Source organism: Acromyrmex echinatior, chromosome 17 (genome assembly GCF_024713525.1).
Source record: "Acromyrmex echinatior isolate Ae372 chromosome 17, ASM2471352v2, whole genome shotgun sequence".
NCBI lineage: Eukaryota > Metazoa > Arthropoda > Insecta > Hymenoptera > Formicidae > Acromyrmex > Acromyrmex echinatior.
In genome coordinates, this window is record NC_141868.1 from 7,483,931 (window position 1) to 7,503,555 (window position 19,625).

The 19,625-nt window shown below is 31.8% G+C and overlaps 3 protein-coding genes across 8 annotated transcripts; 1 reads left to right on the forward strand and 2 right to left on the reverse strand.

Annotated features, from left to right (window-relative positions):
• Positions 1-308: 308 nt before the first annotated feature.
• On the reverse strand, positions 309-6,635 carry Hrb87F (Heterogeneous nuclear ribonucleoprotein at 87F). Its single transcript, XM_011067782.2, has 7 exons — positions 6,479-6,635; positions 4,898-5,109; positions 4,396-4,708; positions 3,755-3,998; positions 2,998-3,213; positions 2,607-2,766; positions 309-437 (listed from the first exon to the last, which is right to left on the reverse strand). The coding sequence occupies exons 1-6, from the start codon at positions 6,497-6,499 to the stop codon at positions 2,642-2,644; spliced, it is 1,131 nt and encodes a 376-aa protein (XP_011066084.1). The 5' UTR covers positions 6,500-6,635; the 3' UTR covers positions 309-437; positions 2,607-2,641.
• Positions 6,636-7,867: 1,232 nt separating this feature from the next.
• LOC105153127 (RCC1 and BTB domain-containing protein 1) lies at positions 7,868-12,458 on the forward strand. Of its 5 annotated transcripts, none has more exons than XM_011067783.2 (11): positions 7,868-7,982; positions 8,593-8,887; positions 8,955-9,157; positions 9,571-9,774; positions 9,849-10,128; positions 10,215-10,345; positions 10,424-10,702; positions 11,164-11,288; positions 11,360-11,457; positions 11,528-11,658; positions 11,763-12,458. In XM_011067783.2, exons 2-11 carry the CDS (start codon positions 8,782-8,784, stop codon positions 11,901-11,903), a joined length of 1,698 nt encoding a protein of 565 aa, XP_011066085.1. In that variant the 5' UTR covers positions 7,868-7,982; positions 8,593-8,781; the 3' UTR covers positions 11,904-12,458. The 5 variants fall into 5 exon arrangements, with proteins under 5 accessions (XP_011066085.1, XP_011066088.1, XP_011066089.1 ...); XM_011067786.2 differs by having other exon boundaries at positions 10,436-10,702; XM_011067787.2 differs by having other exon boundaries at positions 9,586-9,774.
• An 864-nt stretch (positions 12,459-13,322) lies between these two features.
• Polr3E (RNA polymerase III subunit E) lies at positions 13,323-19,517 on the reverse strand. 2 transcript variants are annotated; one of them, XM_087415029.1, is made up of 8 exons: positions 19,439-19,517; positions 16,566-16,813; positions 16,292-16,485; positions 15,997-16,169; positions 15,615-15,816; positions 15,160-15,359; positions 14,683-14,846; positions 13,323-14,484 (listed from the first exon to the last, which is right to left on the reverse strand). In XM_087415029.1, the coding sequence occupies exons 1-8, from the start codon at positions 19,442-19,444 to the stop codon at positions 14,217-14,219; spliced, it is 1,455 nt and encodes a 484-aa protein (XP_087271155.1). In that variant the 5' UTR covers positions 19,445-19,517; the 3' UTR covers positions 13,323-14,216. The 2 variants fall into 2 exon arrangements, with proteins under 2 accessions (XP_087271155.1, XP_011066091.1); XM_011067789.2 differs by having other exon boundaries at positions 19,292-19,515.
• Positions 19,518-19,625: the final 108 nt, after the last annotated feature.

Below are 19,625 nucleotides of genomic sequence, written 5' to 3' on the forward strand. Positions count from 1 at the left end.
TTTTCTTTCTTTTCTTCTCACACATTTTTCCTAATATAAATTATCTTCTTGTATATATGAATGAATATTTTCCCTATCTGCTGACAAATATTTACGCGCAGATCTTTATAAAAAGGACATAAATATACATTTAAACGATAATACGAATCTTTATAATGAGTGGAGAAAGGGAAAAACTGGACGCAAGATTAGAAAAGAATAGGCGTATAAGCCTCTCATTGTGAACTAACTGATGACTTTTTTTTTCTCTTTCTCTGTCCTGTATCCTGATTGTCCTGCCTGCCTGACCGTTCCTGACAGTTTCTGAGTTTCTGCCTGTTCGTTGTCTTGTCTCTCTAGCCTGATAGCCTGCCTGCCTGCTCCGATACTAAACAGTACAGAAGTACTGACGACTAGAAGACAAGTAGTAGTAGTAGTAGTAGGAGTAGTAGCTTCACCTGAGGTTCAAAAGTCAAGAAATCTGTTAGTTAAACTCCTTAGCCTGTGCAAAGGACCGATTGGGTCGTGAGCAAGGAATTTCCGAATCTTGGGATCTTTTTAAGGCTCTGGATTTCTAAAGACATCTCTTGGATTCCAAGAATTCATTAATTTACACAATGGAGAAATATTTTACATTTTTGTTTTATTAAATTTTAATTTGTATGAATATTTAAGAATATATCAATTAAATTTCCTACACATTTTTTTAAAGATTTTGTAATTCTACTATTTTTATTTTAAAAATTGTAACATTTCTATACATCTATATATTTCTAGATAAATTCTAAGTTTCAAAATTGTTAATGGAATTCTTCAATAACAATTGGCATATTATATTTAAATTTCTAAATAAATTAAAAATTCTTGAATTTCTGTGATTTTATTTTGTCCAATTTTCAGATATGTGAATTTATAAGACTTATATAGTTATATGTATGTATATATTGAATTTATAAGACTTATATATAGTTATATGTATGTATATATTTTTAGAATTTAAAACTAATGTTTTATGTTTATTAATTCTAGAATTTGTTCCAGATTATTTAAATTCTTAAAATCTTAAACCTCTTTAGAGAATATTTCATGGAAACGTCAATATTTCATTAAATTAGACTTAGAACATTAAATTCCAAAAAAACTTCCTGGAAAACATTCCATATCCAAACTGCACTGTGGAGGTTTAAAAAATATTACTTCAATTTGATAAATCACTTTCTATAAAGATTCAAAAAATCTCTTTATTTCTACATTCTTGGATTCCTCAAATTCTCGGTGCCTGATATCCTGAGATTCTTAAATCCTTGGGACCTTTAAAGGTCCTAATACACAAATTTGTGTATTATTAATTGTGAACACTTGATATTAAATAAATTCTTTCAGGAAAAATCCTTCCTTTTTATCAGACTATAGCAAAATAACTAATCATCCTATATATATATGTATAAAACAAAAGAAATACTATTTTTTAACACGTCGGATAAAATATCGTAAGATATAAAAAGTAAAAATAGATTATCATCTTGCTATTCTTACCTAAATTCTTATCTACACTTTCAAAAACGTACTAATTGCAAAAATAAGAAAAAAAAGAACGCCACTTGGATTGCTAAATAATTGAGAATTATATAGTCACGCTAGGAAAATGATGTAGCAAATTATTGATATTATTAATTGGACAAACAACAATGACTAAAAGATGTAACTTTGCATTCGAATTGCATTATTTGTACAAGCCCTAAAATTATATGTGTGTATGCATATATATCAACAATAAAATAACTATTATGTCCTCATATATAACCATGAGATAATTTTTGCTCTCTTGTCTCTCAATAAATTTTTAATACACACACACACACACACACACAAATGTATGTATGTATGTATGTATGTATGTATGTATATATGTATGTATGTATTAGGTGTTGGAATTAATTCGTAGCGTTTTTAATGAAAGAATGTTATTTATTTCACATGAGCATTAAAAAATACATTAATGAAAGTACTTCCCATCACTTGTAAAACGCTACGAATTAATTCCAACACCTAATATATATGTATGTTTGTATGTATGTATATATGTATGTTTGTATGTATACTCACCGACTAAACAGATTGCAATAGATTTTTTCTATGGTATATTTTCAGAATGTAGCCTACTTACCGAGCGATTGGTTTTTACTTACGGATCCATAAGAACCAATCGCTCGGTGAGCAGACTTTCAGAACCATTAAAAAAAAAAGGTGTTGCAATCTTTAGTCGGCGAGTGTACATTTCTAATTACGTTCTAAATAATATGAGCAAGACATGTAAACTAATAAAATTAAATAATTAACAAACTGAGATTGATACTTAAAATAAATTAATTTATACAAGTTAAAGTTATCCGTTAAATATATGTATAAATCAAAATATGTTGTCATTTATAAATAAATATGTAATCAACAAAATAAAGAAAAGAAAAAGTACTATATACTACTTAATATCGCATACATCCGATTTCAAATTATGTGAAAAATAATTCGACATTCCCGAAATTTTGCGATTGCCATAAATTTAAACAAAACAATTTTGAAATTGTAAATCGATAACATTATACTGAAATAATTATAATGTTGCTTACCAGCGAGAAGAGTCAGCGATATGCTCAATGTTCTCTTAATATCTCCTTCCACTGCCGCCTCCACCGCCACCCATGTTTCCACCTCCGAGAGAATTACCGCCATAACCACCTTGGTTACCATATCCACCGCCGCCGCCGGAATTTCCGCCACCCATAGGACCTGCAGCATCATAAAAAAAACTACAGATTAGCAGAAACAATTGTTTTAAAATCGCATGATGAAATAACGCAATAACTATGAAGTACATAAAAGTAGACTCACTATCAATAATGAAAAGAATGAAAATAAAAAAATTTTGATATTTTTTGAATTTTAATAATTATGTAGGTAACAGTTTAACAGGAAAAAAACCGAAGAAAAAATAATTATCATTCAATTTCAAGAAGGAACCTTGTCCGCTGAAGGGCGGTAACCATCTGGAGTCTCCGGATTGACGTCCGCTAGGACCGGAATTAATGCCATATGGTGCCGGTCTACCACCCGAATTGAAATTATTGCGCACTGGGCCTCCGCCGTAACCCTGTTGATAACCACCACCGAAGTTATCATTGCTCCAATTACCGCCGCTGTTGTAGCCGCCCTGTCCACCTTGGTTCCATCCACCCCCTTTAAAATACAGCAATTAGCACCTTTTTTACATCTCCATTATTCGAAATAATAAAATACTGTTATGCTATTCCACTCTGAGGCAGAGACAATGCTTTTTTTTTATTGTTAGTATAATAACATTTCAATTATCAAATACTTTATAATATTATATAACATTGATATAGAAATAATTTTGTTATTGTATTAATTTTTGTTCGTGTTTTATGAATCTTGTTTCAAGTTTATTCTATGCTTAATTCAGTAACTTTTTATCATGTACAACGTTATTCTTTAGAATACAAAGTCTCTGCGCTGCAAATTACTTGACCCTGGCATATCTTAAAAAATTATTAATTTAATAATTTAAAGCATATTACGTACTAAGAAAAAAAAAGATCAAATAAACTCTTTAAATCCACTCACATATTTATACCCTTTTTCTTTACACATTGAAGCCAATTCTCAAATTTGATATTATTATATACAATATGACATTATTAATGCAAGGGTCAACTCAGTTCTAAAATAAGAAGACAAATATCTTCCAGCAAACCTTTACCTTGATTCTGATTCTCCCAAGGTCCATTACCTCCCCAACCTCCTTGATTACCTCCACCGTATCCACCCTGATTACTGCCATTGTTCCAGTCACCACCACCGCCACCGCTGCCGCGTCCTCCCCAACTACCACCGCCTTGGTTACCACCACGGGGTCCTCTGCCTACACCTTGGCCACCACGGCTGCCGCCGCCACCGCCACCGCCACCTCCAGAAGCAGATGCCATTTCCGCTCTGCTTAGAGCCTGTAATAAAAATATGAATTATTCAGCTGATTCAATCAGATTTATAGAAAACGAAGAAATAAACTGTGTAAAATATTTTATATCATACTGTATGCGAAAACATTAAAATAAAATATTAAATTTGAAATATTTTATAAAGATGTGTGTATGTCTCTCTCTCTCTCTCTGTGTGTGTGTGTGTGCGTGCGCATGTGTGTGTGTGTGTGTGCGTGCGCATGTGTGTGTGTGTGTGCGTGCGTGCGCATGTGTATGTTATAAAGACAATTTGTAAAAACATGTAAAATATTGGAAAAAACACTAAAAAGAATAAAATATCAAATTTGTCTTTTTGAAATTCTTATGCAATCTGTATAGTATTCTTAAATAATGAATAACTTTGAAGATATATTTTTTTCACCTTTTTGACGTCAACATGCTTGCCGCGAATCTGATGATTACGCTGTAGACAGATCTTGTCGACAGGATCATAGTCATCAAATTCGACAAAGCCGAATCCGCGTTTCTTGCCAGTCTCCTTATCAGTCACTATACTGATCGAGTTTATGCTACCGTAGCTCTGAAAATACTGTCTGAGATCTTCTTCTTCATGATCATCCTTTAAACCACCAACAAAGAGTTTTTTTACAGTAGCTCCAGCTTCTGGTCGACCTATTTCTTGCCTAGGGACTGCTCTCTTGGGCTCAACCACTCTACCGTCTACTCTATGAGGCCTATAAAAATTTTTTAATTTCTTATATAAACTCACTTTCCTATAACTAATAAGAAATAAAGCCCTATTGTTACCCACTTTTTTTAGACAAAATAAATAAAAGAATTAATTTATGCAAAAAAACAAATTATATAAATTTATAGAAGCAAGCATCTTTTTACAATCTTGTGCGAATCCTTTTTTTTTTTACCTAGCATTCTGAGCATCATCCACCATATGAGCACGAGAATAAGTGATGAAACCGAAACCTCTTGAACGTTTAGTTTTAGGATCTTTCATAACCACCACATCTACGATCTCTCCCCATTGCTCAAAGTGCTTCTTAAGTGAATCATCCGTTGTTCTATAATCCAACCCGCCAATAAACAATTTTCTAACATGTTCTGGCTCATTTTTACCATCCTGAAATATTAAACAATGTTCTAAATTATCATTGAAATTCCTTAATCACAAAATAATTACATATAGCTTTGCCTATAAGTACAATATAAAGCATCTTCAATTTGTTCTTTCAAAAGAGTACTGGCAGCAATAAAAGTTAAAGAAGAAAAATTAACAAGACATTAAAATTGTTATAAAAATGAATATTTATTTTTCGTTAAATATATAAAACATTTATATCAATTTTGTATTTGTGACATATTGTTTTATATGCTTTATATTTCGTGTGTAAATGTGTGTGTATATACATATATATATATTGGGTCATCTAAAAAGTATCCGCGGTACTTTGTCACTAGATATATGACCATCAACACACATCTAGTGACAAAAAACCATGGATACTTTTTAGATGACCCAATATATATAAACATATATGTGATTTATACATGTAGATCAATTGAAGAATTATGGACAAGATCAAACATAAAAATATTTTATAACAGTTAAAGTAATTTTTTTTTTTACTGAATAGTCATTAATGAAATGAAGCTTGCAGCGCATCCAAATACAGTAATAATAATAAAGCAATCATTCTTTTTTTTGTAATTTCCTATTTACTTTATATTTGGATTCAACATATTTATCCAAGATACATATTATGGAATTATTTAAAATAGATTCCGAGCAAAATTCATTACAAATAATTCCATAATATGCTCTCAGATTTGCTCTTAGTCTCATTTCTATCAACAACCAGATCAACTTCAATCTTGATTATTTACTCTTCATTTTTTTCTAATCTGTAACTAAAAAAAAAAGATAAAAAGAAAATCGCTCTTGTGATACCTTCTTCCTTTTTATCTTTAATTTTGGGCTTTGTTCTCAATGAGATTCACTTGGCCAGTCTACAAATCGAAACGTAGTAAAGCAAATTCAAAAATTGAAATGCAATGCACCAGCCATCTCAAAAATCAAACCGGCAGATAAAACAAAGACAATGCAATCGAAGTAAAAATGAAATGCGCTCCTCAGATACTGGGCGCGCATTACGATTACGTTTCGATGCATTTAGACGAATGAAGGGACAATTGGTAATGAGATACAATTGTACGGTCGAAGCCGGCCACACTTTTCAAAAATGTAATTGAGGTGATGCAGCACACGAAGCGAGATGAGACACATGTCCAACCCGCTAGAGTGATCTCACGCTCACGAGAGACTCACCTCTTGTGATACCGTTGCAAACATCGGCATGGCCAACATTTTTCGACATTGTCGAAGTACCTTGGAATAATACTCGATAACACGAGTGTCGGGGGAATGACCGAAACGCTTCATACTGAACGACTAGCGATAAAGAATTGACTATAGCGAGATAGATACTCACATCATGATCCATCTTCACCATCTTGAGGGACTTAAATAGAATACAGAGTCCCGTGAAACTCGTAGAAGAGTAAACGTGAGTCGATAGCAAACGACGGAAAGAAGGACGCTATCACGACACGATCGATTTCTATTCCCTGCGCGCACTCATGTGAACCCCGGGCAAGTTGTCCAATATCCAATCATTTGCTCGATTCACACTGGATCCGACGTGCGTCGTACGGTGTTCTGCAACCAATCAGAAAGCAGAATTTTATTTTGTATCGATGGCTTAGTTTTCACCGAGGGTTTAAACCGGATCAGAATGTAAGAACCAACCAATTACAATCGAGTATTCCCCTGTTACAGTCGAATGACTGTAGTTGATTGGTTCTTACATTCTGATTCGGTTTAAACCCTCGGTGGAAACTAGGCCAGTGATTAAATTTTGGACTTCCATTCAAATATAACCGCGTAAAAGTAATGCACGAAAATGCCTATTAAAGCTGCTCTTTACAAGTCACTTGTTAATTTCCGACTTTGAGTGTATTCACATAATTTCGAAAAACAAAACTGGATGGGCACTTATCACTCAGTAGCGATTAAATCTAGAATTTCGAAATATAACCGTATACAAGTAATACACGGAAATGTATATGAAATCTGGAGATTATCTGTCAAGGATTTCCAATCATTATCATGCTTACAAATGTAGGAAAGTACAATGGATCGCCAGTTTGAACTCGCTGTCGAAAAAGGATCTTTTTTCGAATATAACCGTATATAAATAATACACAGAATTTGCATATAATACCAGATGTCTACTAGCACTGTACTTATATATACGTTTATATGTATCAGTTTCTGGAATTCCGTTTATTATTCGTTTTTAATTGAATACAAATTTCCATGCAATTAATCAATTTTTTATTGGAAAACCTATAATAACTCAACATTAATTTAAACATGAAAATACTTATCTATAAACCGGATGTTATTTCCTGATAAAAATCAATAAACTTTATGTCGTAAATTCCTTGCATGTCCTAGCATGTATTTGGAATTACGGATGCCAACAGACAACATTTTTATCTGAGAATCCAATACTATATGTACTATGAAATGGAAATGCTTATATAATCAGATTTAATATTTACTTGGATGAATTTTATGCCAATTAAAGACTGATTTGTCCATGTCTATCCTGATGTGAACGTATATACTTTTTATCTGGACATAACTGGAATTTTTAGCAGGGATTTTCAATTCGAGGAAACGATTTATCTCAGCTAGAAAAATATACTATCATCACACTATAAACCTGCAAAAAAAAAAGTTGAATGAAAGATAAGATTTACTTTTATCAACATTTTTACAGCTTTTATCATTCTTCGAACATAAACTGCTCTTACTAACGAATGACTAAAAATTGAAGTCATATAGTGTTCGATTGAGGAAGATCGTCACGTTCATTTTGTTCGATTTCTTGTGTATATAAGTGATAGATTTTACTGTTCGTATAATACGTATGTATTTTCTGATTAATAATTATTACATGTGTATACAATATTATTATGTATATACGTACAATAATTAAAGATATCTTATATATCTTGAAAAGGAAATAGCCAATATTAATGCGACATGGAGGAGCTGATAAATTTTACACACATATATGTAATAACTAAAACTATTTCTTCACATCACTTATTTATTCTATTCTATTAAAAAATAGGATTTTTTCAACTTTCCATTATATATATATATGATATATATATATATATATATATATATATATATATATACGTATAATATAAATATATACGTAAGAAAGAAAATGTGCAGATTCCATTTTGTAAAAGATGGTGGGAAGAAATGAGCTCCTTTTTTTCTCTACATAATTCTTTTTTGAAAAATATTCCCAAGATTTTTTGTTACTGGGTTATCGCGGATTAAATAAAAGAATTTTTACTTTAACTCTTCTCTGTTTCGTTAAAAATCATCTTACTGTAATAATTGAAAAAGATTCTTACTCTATATTGTAATTGCCAATTTTCTATAGACTTAATACAAATGAAATAGCGCGAATTTTTCGCTATGAACTTTTGTTCAGTTTGTTTAATATATTATATAAAGATGTCCATACAAGGATCTACTATTCTACCTAATCTCGTTTGGATTTATCCATTACTGGTTTGGCGGTGAATGTGATGATTTCAAAGATAACTATAGACGTTCGTACATGAGAGGGACCGTCTATTTGAAACGGAATGCTGTAGAGAAATGAAACGGTGCGATCGCAAAGAAGTGATTTCGTGAATATATATGTATTCGAACCTAAAGATGATCTGCTCTAGTCTATGTAGCTGGCCAATCTTCAATTCACTGGAATCGAAGTTCGTCACCCAGATTCATATGGTTTTTGTATATGGTAATTCGCCTTATTTCCTTCCTTTATGTATTCGTTTTGGCAATGTTTATCTTTCAACTTGAAACAGGTACATTGGGGAATGAGGCCTTAATCGTGATGAAGGACAAGATGGTGTATGGCCTAGGTAAAAACGTCAACGGTTGTTTGGGAATCGGGGACAAGGATGCCACATTAGAGCCACAAAAAGTAGAGGTTCTATGTGGAAAAGATATAAAGACGTTCGCATATGGCAATGGACCTCATGTTTTGGCGCTCACAAAAGAAGGAGAAGTAAGAAGTTGTTGGCAAGTTATATATTGAAGTAGTGAATGTTCAATTTTAGGTAACACTTTATTCCAATGTTCCAATGTCCTTTAGATATGTTTTGTAATTCCATTAAAAAAAAATAGAAGTGACCTTCATATCTTTTTGAGGCGCCTTTCACCTAGAAGAAAGATAATCTTGTGATCAAAACACATCTTGTTTGAAACCGTTCCACTTTCATTCGAAACATTTTTTCCTATCTCCAAAGCTGTGGGTGTTATTCGGGTGGCCAATCTTAAATGACTACCCTGAATATAGAAAGAAATTTAGATTATTTCTCTTCTTTATCGATGCATATAGCAATTTAGAATAATTGCCAGAAATTTTATGAAATCACGAAATTAAGTGATACATTTGCAAGATGTTATAATGAATAATAGCATTGTCTTCAAAAGGTATATTCTTGGGGTTTCAACAATCGTGGCCAACTTGCACAACGTGTGAATAAAAAGAGTAGTCTGCAAGTTATTAGTATACCTACTCTAGTGCAACTGCGCACTCCGGAAGGCAGCCTGGGCATGAAACGCATTATGAATATCGCGTGTGGCAGTAACCATTCTGTTGCTATAACCGAGGATGGCGAGGTAAGCAAATTGTTAAAGTTCGTTAACAATAACTCTCTGTTTCTACAAGCTAAGTAGTACCTGGTTTGATTTAGGTTTATATATGCGGAGATAACCGTTACAATCAACTGGGAAATGTATATTTTAACTCACCTGACAATGAGTATTTGTTCAGACCTCAATTAGTAAATGACAATTCAGATAGAAAGAAGATTGTCCATGTCTCTTGTGGCGGGGCATTCACCATGGCTATCACTACAAGTTATGAGGTGTATGGTTGGGGCAATAATTCTTTCGGTCAACTAGGGATAAGAGAAAATTGCGAGACAAAATACACGCCGCAGCGGGTCGATTTGAAGGAAGGCCTAGCCGTAGGTAATTTTCGTTTCGATAAAGCAGTAAAAAGACAAGGGGACTGGAATCAAGTGAAACAGAATCATTAAACAATCGTATTATTTCAGTGAAAGTGGTCTGTGGAATCGAGCACACGTTGGCACTCACAAACGAAAAGAAGATCTACGCTTGGGGCAGAAACGATGATGGCCAATTAGGGATCGGCAGCAAAGAGTTTACTTTCCGTAGACCAATCATGGTAAACTCATTTTATATTTATATTATAAAAAAACAAAGGTCAAGAAAAGAAAAGGAAAGGCCATTTCATCATCAGTAGTTGTATTATCAGATTAAACACGAAACGGAGATAAAATGGATTGACATCGCAGCTTTGAACTGCAGTAACATAAGCGTCGCCGTCAGTGAAGAAGGTCGTGTCTACGTATGGGGTAACTGCCATGGTGAAAAGATCATGACCCCAACTGTTACTCCATTCTCAAACATGCATGATGCAGTTGCGCGCTATGGGCCCAGTGTTATGCACGAACCACTGATTCTGTATGCGAACGGAGGACCGGGCATATTAGAATGTTTGAAAACTGCTTTCAACGATTCCGTATGTATATATTTTATTTCTCGTATCTGTTTGTTTTGTAAGCATCTTTTCGAAATGTTCAATATTGAGAACAGAAAAATGCAAGTGAAACAAATAGATCTAAAGTTTTTTTGGCTGAACTTCTTCTTTGCAATATTGCTACATTGTTATACTTAAAATAAAATTGAACAACTGATAAATTTTAAACAATACATATATGTAGTGGTTAAGATTTATCCTTTTTTATTCAATCTTGTTTTAAATATGATATTATTGTCTTGAATCTTTTTAAAAAAAAATTCCAAAAACTTTTTTATAGATGAAAAAAATACTGAAACGCTAAAGATGAAAACTTTGATTGGTAAAACTGCGTAATACAGATTATTCTCGAATAATTGTTAAATATAATAAATATTTTATGTATCAAGCTAATATTGTATACATTTGTCTTTATTAACTTTTTCTCTCTTTTAATGATGTAGTCAACGAGCGATCTCAAAATAGAAGTGGAGGGCCAAGATATCCATGTGCACAAAGCAGTTTTGAGAATCCGCTCTTTACATTTTAAAACTATGTTTCAACACAATTGGAAAGAAAACAACCAAAGGTAACAAAAGGTGTTATTTAAATTTAAAAATTTTCAAGTTTTGTTTATTTCATCGATATTTTTTTCGATAGTATTATCAAACCTGGTCAATTTTCCTACGTTGTCTACAAAGCCTTCTTGAAGTATTTATACACCGGTGTAATCGATTTACCTATAGAGAAGACATCAGGTAAGTCGACTACATTATGTGTGCGATCTTCGAGCTATTCTCATGATTGAAGCAACATTTTTTGTTACAGAACTTTTGGATCTAGCCGAAGAATACTGCGAGAGCAATCTTAAGCAGCACTGCATTCATATGATAAAGCAAGGAATTACTGTATCAAACGTCGCACACTTTTATGCAATTGCAGTGAAGTGTAACTTACTGGTAATCAAACATTATCACTATTAACGCTCATTAACATTTCATTAAAGTGTATGTTATCTATCAACGTACATACAATAATTGAATGCTGTTGTCGATTTTTTTAGGAGCTAGAAAAATTTTGTGTCAATTTTGCCATTAATCACACGTCAGCTGTGACGCAGACGGATGATGATTTCGCCGAACTGATCCAGAAAATGATGAAAACATTTATAATGAAGGCAGGCAAGGTTGATTTCAAAAAATAATCTCGTCTATATTTGCCTCAAAGGCGAACGCATCAATGAGGAACAGAAATTACTGATCTGACTGTTGCTACAGTTATATTTATGATATATTTTATAATTTCATATTCTGACCAAATATTCCGACATTTTGTTTATTGCATTTCGCTATTAGCATCCTTTAAATGATAAATAGATATGACTGCAATATGACTCCAGTTACGAATTGTTTCATGCGAGAGATTCTTTCATCGATTTTAGAGAATATAATCTTGTCATTTTTCAAAACCTGAAATTATCTCAGAAATCGCATAAAAAATATAAACACACCAAGAGAAATCTCGTGTTTACGAAGGCGCTGTTATCTGTGTAATGAGTTAATTAATAAGTTAATTCTATCGAACTGTTGTAAAATTTTCAATGATTTCGTTTTCTTTTTACCTGTGATATAGCGTATTGATACATATTTACCGTGATTCAATCACATCTGCTTTCCACCAATTTTCTTTATCAACTATGTTGTAAAATGTAAATAAGTATGTACAATGTGAAATAAATGTTCTAATATTTATCATAAAAGTGTCTTAAACATATTTAAAGACATTTTACTGTCAATGCTGTGTCATTATGCTGTCTTTATTTTTGTCGCTGTTCGATATTTTCTTAGGATACATTCATTAGAATATATAGTGTAGCTATAAGAACGGCGATATGAAGCAGTGAAGATAATTGTATTGATTTCCATGTAAGTGTTTATATTGAAGTACGCAGAATAGACTTTCATAGTTGAGCATCGATAAAAGTATACCGAGAAGAAAAAAATTTGAATTTCTACACTATTATCGACTATAACAATGTTGTCCAGGGCCCTTATTCTGTAACTTTCAATGATAGTTATAGTATCATTACATTGTCGTTGCGTGGGTTTTATACATGATAAAAAAGTTGCACAATAATTTAACAACGTCGACACTGTCTTTAGGAACTAAATTTTTTCAGTAGTACCTTCATTTTTTTGAAATTTTTCATGCCTATCCGCTTTGCTGTCTTGAATTCGCCCAATCTTTATTAGATTTGATAATATTTCATTCTATAATATAGCAATATTTATTAGATGTATTCAGTATTTACCTTCGCAAAATTTTTATATGTGATGTCTTTCTGTTTCATTCATAAAAATTACGACGATAAATTATTTATTGTGGATAAATAATATATATAAGGACAAAGGACATATTTTTTTTTATCAATATTCAATTGTCCAAAATTATTTGCGACTCAAGTAGGTTTTTACATGGGTTCGTGTGTGTGTGTGTGTGTGTGTGTGTGTGTGTGTGTGTGTGTGTGTGTGTGGGGCTATCGATTTCGCCACATTTCGCCAGGCCGTCGACTGATTTTGAATGCTGATTAATCAGAGGCCTTATTTCTTTTGCATTACACAACTTGATTTGGTAATTTTTTATTCAATCAATTTTTTTAAAAAAAGCACAAATTTGTTTCTCTTTCCTTTTAACTTAATTAAGTATATACATATATTAAGAATAGAGCAACAAAAAATTAATATCATACATATTTTTAATAATTTTTATAATCATAATCAACGAGCATTCGCAAAACAATACATTCAGAAAAGATCGGATACAATTACAGTACATTCCTATTATGGAATCTTGTGTGTACGTAAAATGTCTATATTTCATATATATATCAAAATCTTGTGTATGTGTGAACGTATATGTATTTTAGTCTACATATGTGTAATAAGAAAAGTCCACTGCTAGAAAAACTTGCTCAGTCATGCTGGAATCAAGGATAAAAAAAAGAATGTATTTAATTTTAATTCTCCTTAACGTGTGTATTGAAATCCATACTAATTATTAATCGCATCTACAAAACGTCTGTCCCACAATTAGAACATGGAAAGCATGTATTAATATAGTTTATATTACTGTTAATTCTCTCTTACATTCATGTGTAATATATTACAAATATACGCACATATACGCGCATGTATATAATATGTATAATAAACGTACGGTACATAAATATATACTTGTGTGTATATGCGCATAAATTCAGAATTGCATTAATAAATATAGCATAACATACTAATACCATAATATACTATATTTGTACATTGCATTAATTAGGGATTAATTCTTGGACATAAGCCTCGAATATATTTCCGGAAAACTCAATTTCCAACATAGTCGACGTGACATTGCAGAGAAATCTCACGATTCATAGCGAAGCAGTGATTCATAGATACGACGTGACAACGATCAGAATGACGGGTAAAAAGAGGAATTTTAAGCTACCGCGATGCATTGGTTTTGGTCACGTGGTTTCTGATATTTTCCTGGAGCGACTTTTCTTGTGTTTAGCTGATTCAGTTATTGCACCGTCGTTATCCGGTACAGATGATTCCTTGACCGATTTTCGACCACGGCCAACATTTCTTTCTTCGTTTTCCGAACCTAGCGATTCTCGATTCGACTTCCGGCGCTGACGCTGCGGTGGCTGATTTTGCGCTTCCATTATTTCGCGCAGATGTTTCCTCTTCGCATCCCAAAACATTTGTTGTCGCTCAACGATCTCGGAATATCTATCGAATAAAAACGATTAATGTTAATTTCTAGGATAATTCTAATAGTGATGAGTTCAATGGAAAAAAAAAGAAATGAAATTGCATGGAATCATTACTTGGAAATATCGAAAATCAATTAGAGTAGCAAGATACTTATTGATGGACATTGAATTTGACTGAATTTTTTTAGAAAAGTCAACGAAATATAGCAATTACCTCTTGCAGAAATCCCAGTTGAGTGGCTCTTTCAGTTTCCAACCTTTCCACGATTCATATGTTGCAAGCTCCGCAAAAATCTGATTAATTTCTTCTGATGGCAATTTGATGACGGACGAGATCGTTTTGCGATTGAGATATTGGTGTTCGGTATATAATAATAACTAAAAGAAATACAAAAACATTTTATATAATTAACTTTTCTTTTGTATATTTAAAGTTATAGTTAAGCTTCTTTCACTTTCTTGAGTAACTTTGTAAGCAACTTTGATCGCATAGATAATGTTTTAATAAAAATATAAAAAAATATTCACTCAATGGTTTTACAAAATTAAATATAGTAATAATTAAAATTGATATAAACAAAATAGTTGGAGTTTATTTTATTTTAGTGTAAAATTCGAAAATTCAGAAGCTAAGAGAAATAAAATTAGATTTCAGGACATAATTTTTTATTAATAAATTTTGAATACTCACAATATAATCACGTGCTCTGCACATGAATTCAGAAGTACTGTTTTGAGGAGAAAGGCTGTCTTTGGGATATATCAGTTCACTATTCACAATCCAGTTACCCTGCACCAACATAGCTACTTGTTGCAAATACTTGAGTATTGTTATCGCATCCTGCTCTGGCGATAGAATTTCGCATAACTTTGCAAAGGATATGATTCTCACTGGAAAAAAATAGATTTGTTTCTATCAAATTCCTATGTAATATAAAAATCTGCTTCATACAATAAATATTTATGCTAACACATAAAAAATTGACTCTTATGTTTTTGTAAATGTGTATCGTAAAAAACTAAAAAATTTGTTTTTTGAACAAAAATTTCAATGATATTGAATGATAATGATATTGATGATTTCAATGATATTTTATATTAAATATATATCTTCCTTTCTCTCTATCTCAAGTGTGATTTTCTCACCTTGTTTCATGATTTTCCTGATTTGATCTAGCAAAGGCAAAGTCAAAATGTGATGAAGATCTGTTTGATCCTCGGAAGTGGATTGCAAATAGCATTCATCAGGTAACTGGGGTACCAACAGACGCAGATAATTTATCTGATCCAAATCCAGATTATTTATCGATTCATCGGCCGACGGGCAGAACATCTCCATCCGTGTCGACTGTAAAAACAAACGAGATATTTCAATATGTAAAAAAAAATAATAATAACAGATTAAATGTATGCAAGAGTTTTTTTTTGCTGCATTTGAATACATCAATATATTAATTATATTTTCCTTAAAAAAAAAAAAAAAAAAAAAAAAAAAATTTAACTTCACGATTATATCAAGACAATTTACCTCAGCTTGCATATCGTAAACTGGTATGTAATTCGTATGCATCCAACGCTCCTCCTGGCTCTTTCTGTTGTGATGTTGGAAAGATCGCTCCTGCAGCTTCTTCAGGTTATCCGGCAGATGCCTAGCGAATGTTACCTTCACCGGAGTGGCGTTATCTTCTTCCTCGTCGTCGTCTGCATTTTAGCAAATGAATTTGTGAGTGTTTCTCGTTCGCTACCAAGCTCTGAAGGTTTAACACAGGCTATCTCGGTAAATGTATTCATATATAAGTCAACAAGGAAAAATCCTCTTTTACCTTCTCCAGTATTCTTCGTTCCATCCCTGGCATGCTTATCATTTTCATCAAGATAATCGCACTGCAGCTTCATATGCAACATTGATTTCAATGGCGTGATGTGTAACTCATCGTCCTGAAAAATTCCGACTGCGAAATTTGAGCAGTCCGATAACGTTCGTTCTGAAGTCAATACAACCTTATCCATCAGTCCACTAATAAGAAAAAAGTTTTTTTTGTAAATGTAAATTAAAGTTCTATCTCAAAAGCTTGCAATTCAAAATTTTGCAATTACTTATCAAACACTATTTCATCATTTTCTGTAGATTTTCCATCTGTTTTTAAAGCCAACTGTTTTCCCATGTAATAATCGTAAGAAAGTTTATCCGACGTATCCATCGCAAGTTCCATACGAATCTTCTGGTTTTCGGGTTTAACGAAAGTCTTCGAGAAGGTAGCATTGGGGTAATTATCTTTGACATATGCAGGATACTGAATAATAAATAATTTATCCGCCAAAGTCTTGGAAAGGTACACTGGTATCTATAAAACAATTTCTTTTATTGTTCTCATAGATGGAAAAGAAATGTTAGATGTACAAATAAATAATCCACTATTTTTTGTAAAATTTCATTTTAGACATGAAGGAAGGCAAGCCATAATATAAGTCATTTTTTACGTCCTGAAACACAACACGGTTATGTTTTGAGAATATATTATCAGCACTATTAGTAGTCATACTATCCTTGTTTCATATCCAACAAACACTGAAGATAGAATGACATAATAGAAATGACAAATAGAGGTAGTAGCGTCTCTCTGAACTCAACCTAAGTGCAGTAATAAACCTTAACTTTAAGCAATTAATCAATCATAGTTGATTATTCTTCTCCGAGGGGTTCACTAGCAGTTATAGTGTAAAAAACAAAAAGTACCTTTGATACGAATTACCTTTAAATTACTTCGGACTACTTAAGATTACCTAAACTTGGATCTATTAAATCAGTGCAAAAGTTCGTGCCAGATTTATTATTCAAACAGCTACTATTTTTGTTAAAAATAAAATAAAATTTAAATCTTACTCTATCTGATGGGAGAATTTAAGAATCTATGTTTTTAAATTATGATGGTTTTGATGGAGTTATGAATAAAGTCAAAATATTTATTTTATTTAATTTGCAACTCAGTGACAAAAAAATCTTAGATATTTTTTAAAAACGATTTTATAGGGAAAACTTTAAGCTTTTACATTAGAAATTCAAAAATTTTTACAATTTTTTTGGACATGCGACAGGCACACAAGTGAAGAAAAAAATTTCCTGTTATGTTTAACTCGTAGTTTTCTATATGTAAAAATTACAAAACATAATTCAACATAACATAAATTCAAAAAATATAGTAATCGAAAGTAGATATTTCAAGCTTTAAAACCTTTTTTTAAATTTAAATTTCGTTATTTTTAACAAAATAGCAATTGTTTGAACTTTGAGTAATAAATCGAGTACGAACTTTTGCACTGACCTAATATAATAGGTTTTTAAGCCTTAAACCATAAGAAATCGACGAACCATAATCGATTATTTTTTTTCTTCTCTTCGCATTCGATTGTACTTAATTGACCAATTTTTTATGACTTAAAGCTTAAAACATCTATTGTAGATCCAGGTTATAATATATCTCATATTACCTTAGAGTATTTAAAATTACATCATATTTTCTGAGATTTTTCCAAATTTATTTTGCTCGTCTAAGATTACCTTATATGAGCACATAAAGTATTATTTCTTCAGATCACTCTAGAATATCTTTATAGACAACTATGATAAATATCTTTGAGAACATCGATTTTAGATTTTCACTGCTTAAGAAAAAAAAAACGCGATTTTACGAAACAAATATTTATTGCATATAGAAACAAAAAAATATAAAAATTTCGCAAACAGAATATGTATTATATGTATAGATACTAACAAGTTCAACTACACTCGTAATGTTTGAGATTTTTTCATACTAACGAAACAATTGAATATAAATATTAATGAGTATTTTATAAAATAAAAAAAATACCAATAGTAAAACAAACTCTTTGTCAAGTACTCTTTGTTTCCTCTTCCTTGTTTTTTACCTTTTGCTTTTTTCTCCTTTACAACCATTTTATCGACAATTGTATTTCTTGCTATACGTATTTCTTATTTCTTTCAAAGTTCGTTAACTTTTATCTCGGGCGATATAAAATAAAAAACTAGATAAGAAGTAAAAAGACAAAATGTAAAGGCTAATTCTACAAAGTGCTTTTTATTTTCTATTTCTTGCTGTTTGTCTCTTGTCTTGACCAAAAAGGTAAGAGACAAACAGAGACAAACAGCAAAAAACAGGAAACAAAGAGACACATTGTAGAATTAGCCAAAAAATAGCAAAAAGCAAGAAGCAGGAAACAAAAAGCAGGAAACAAAATTGTAGAACAGACTTTAAACCTATTAACTTGAGTGCACTGGTACAGTCTCCTGAATCAGACCATTATGAGTTTCACTCTTTCATGTAAAGAAAGAATAAAAATACTGAAAGTGACATACATCTATGACTGGTATAAATTATCTGCAAGATAGAGGCAAGTCAATTGAAAAACAGGGATTATTTTCATGATTGATGTATGTCGGTATGTTTCAACAGTAAATATTAAATGTAAAAAATAGTAATTATTTATTTGTACATTTAATGTAAACTGTAAAGCAAAAAATAATTTGTATGTTTGTGCATAATAAAATCAGTTTTTGTACTTAGATTATTAAAAAAAAAATTACAGCAATTTTGAGCGAATTTGAAAATTTGTTGCCTTTGTAACACATACAATACGCGAGTTTAAAACGAAAGAAACAAAGATTATTGTACTAAATGTAAACAATAAATTTTAAACCACGTGTTCAAAAGCAAATCTAACCTAAAAAAAAATTCTTCACGTTAAACAATCTTATCAAGAGCAAGTAGAACTGAAAAAGTGAAATTAGAATATAGAACATTAACCTCTTTCACGACGGGATCGTCTTCTCTTTCCGTGGTGTCCATTGTCGTTTTTCATCGAAATAATTCTTCAACTTTTTATATTTTATGTTGTTACATGTGCACGGAACATCTTTCGAAATTTTTCGAATAAGTTAAATTGAAATTTACCTGCATAACATCCCAGACTAAATGAGACGAAGGACGAAAGGGGGATGAATTGATAATGGTAAAGTAGCAAGCATAGAACTGCGAACCACTTTCAAAAATCGGCGATAGACACAGTAGAGACATCTATCATGTTGAAAGTTGGCTTCTTTCACTCTTAGCGATCCGATTGGCATTAAGCCCAAAGACA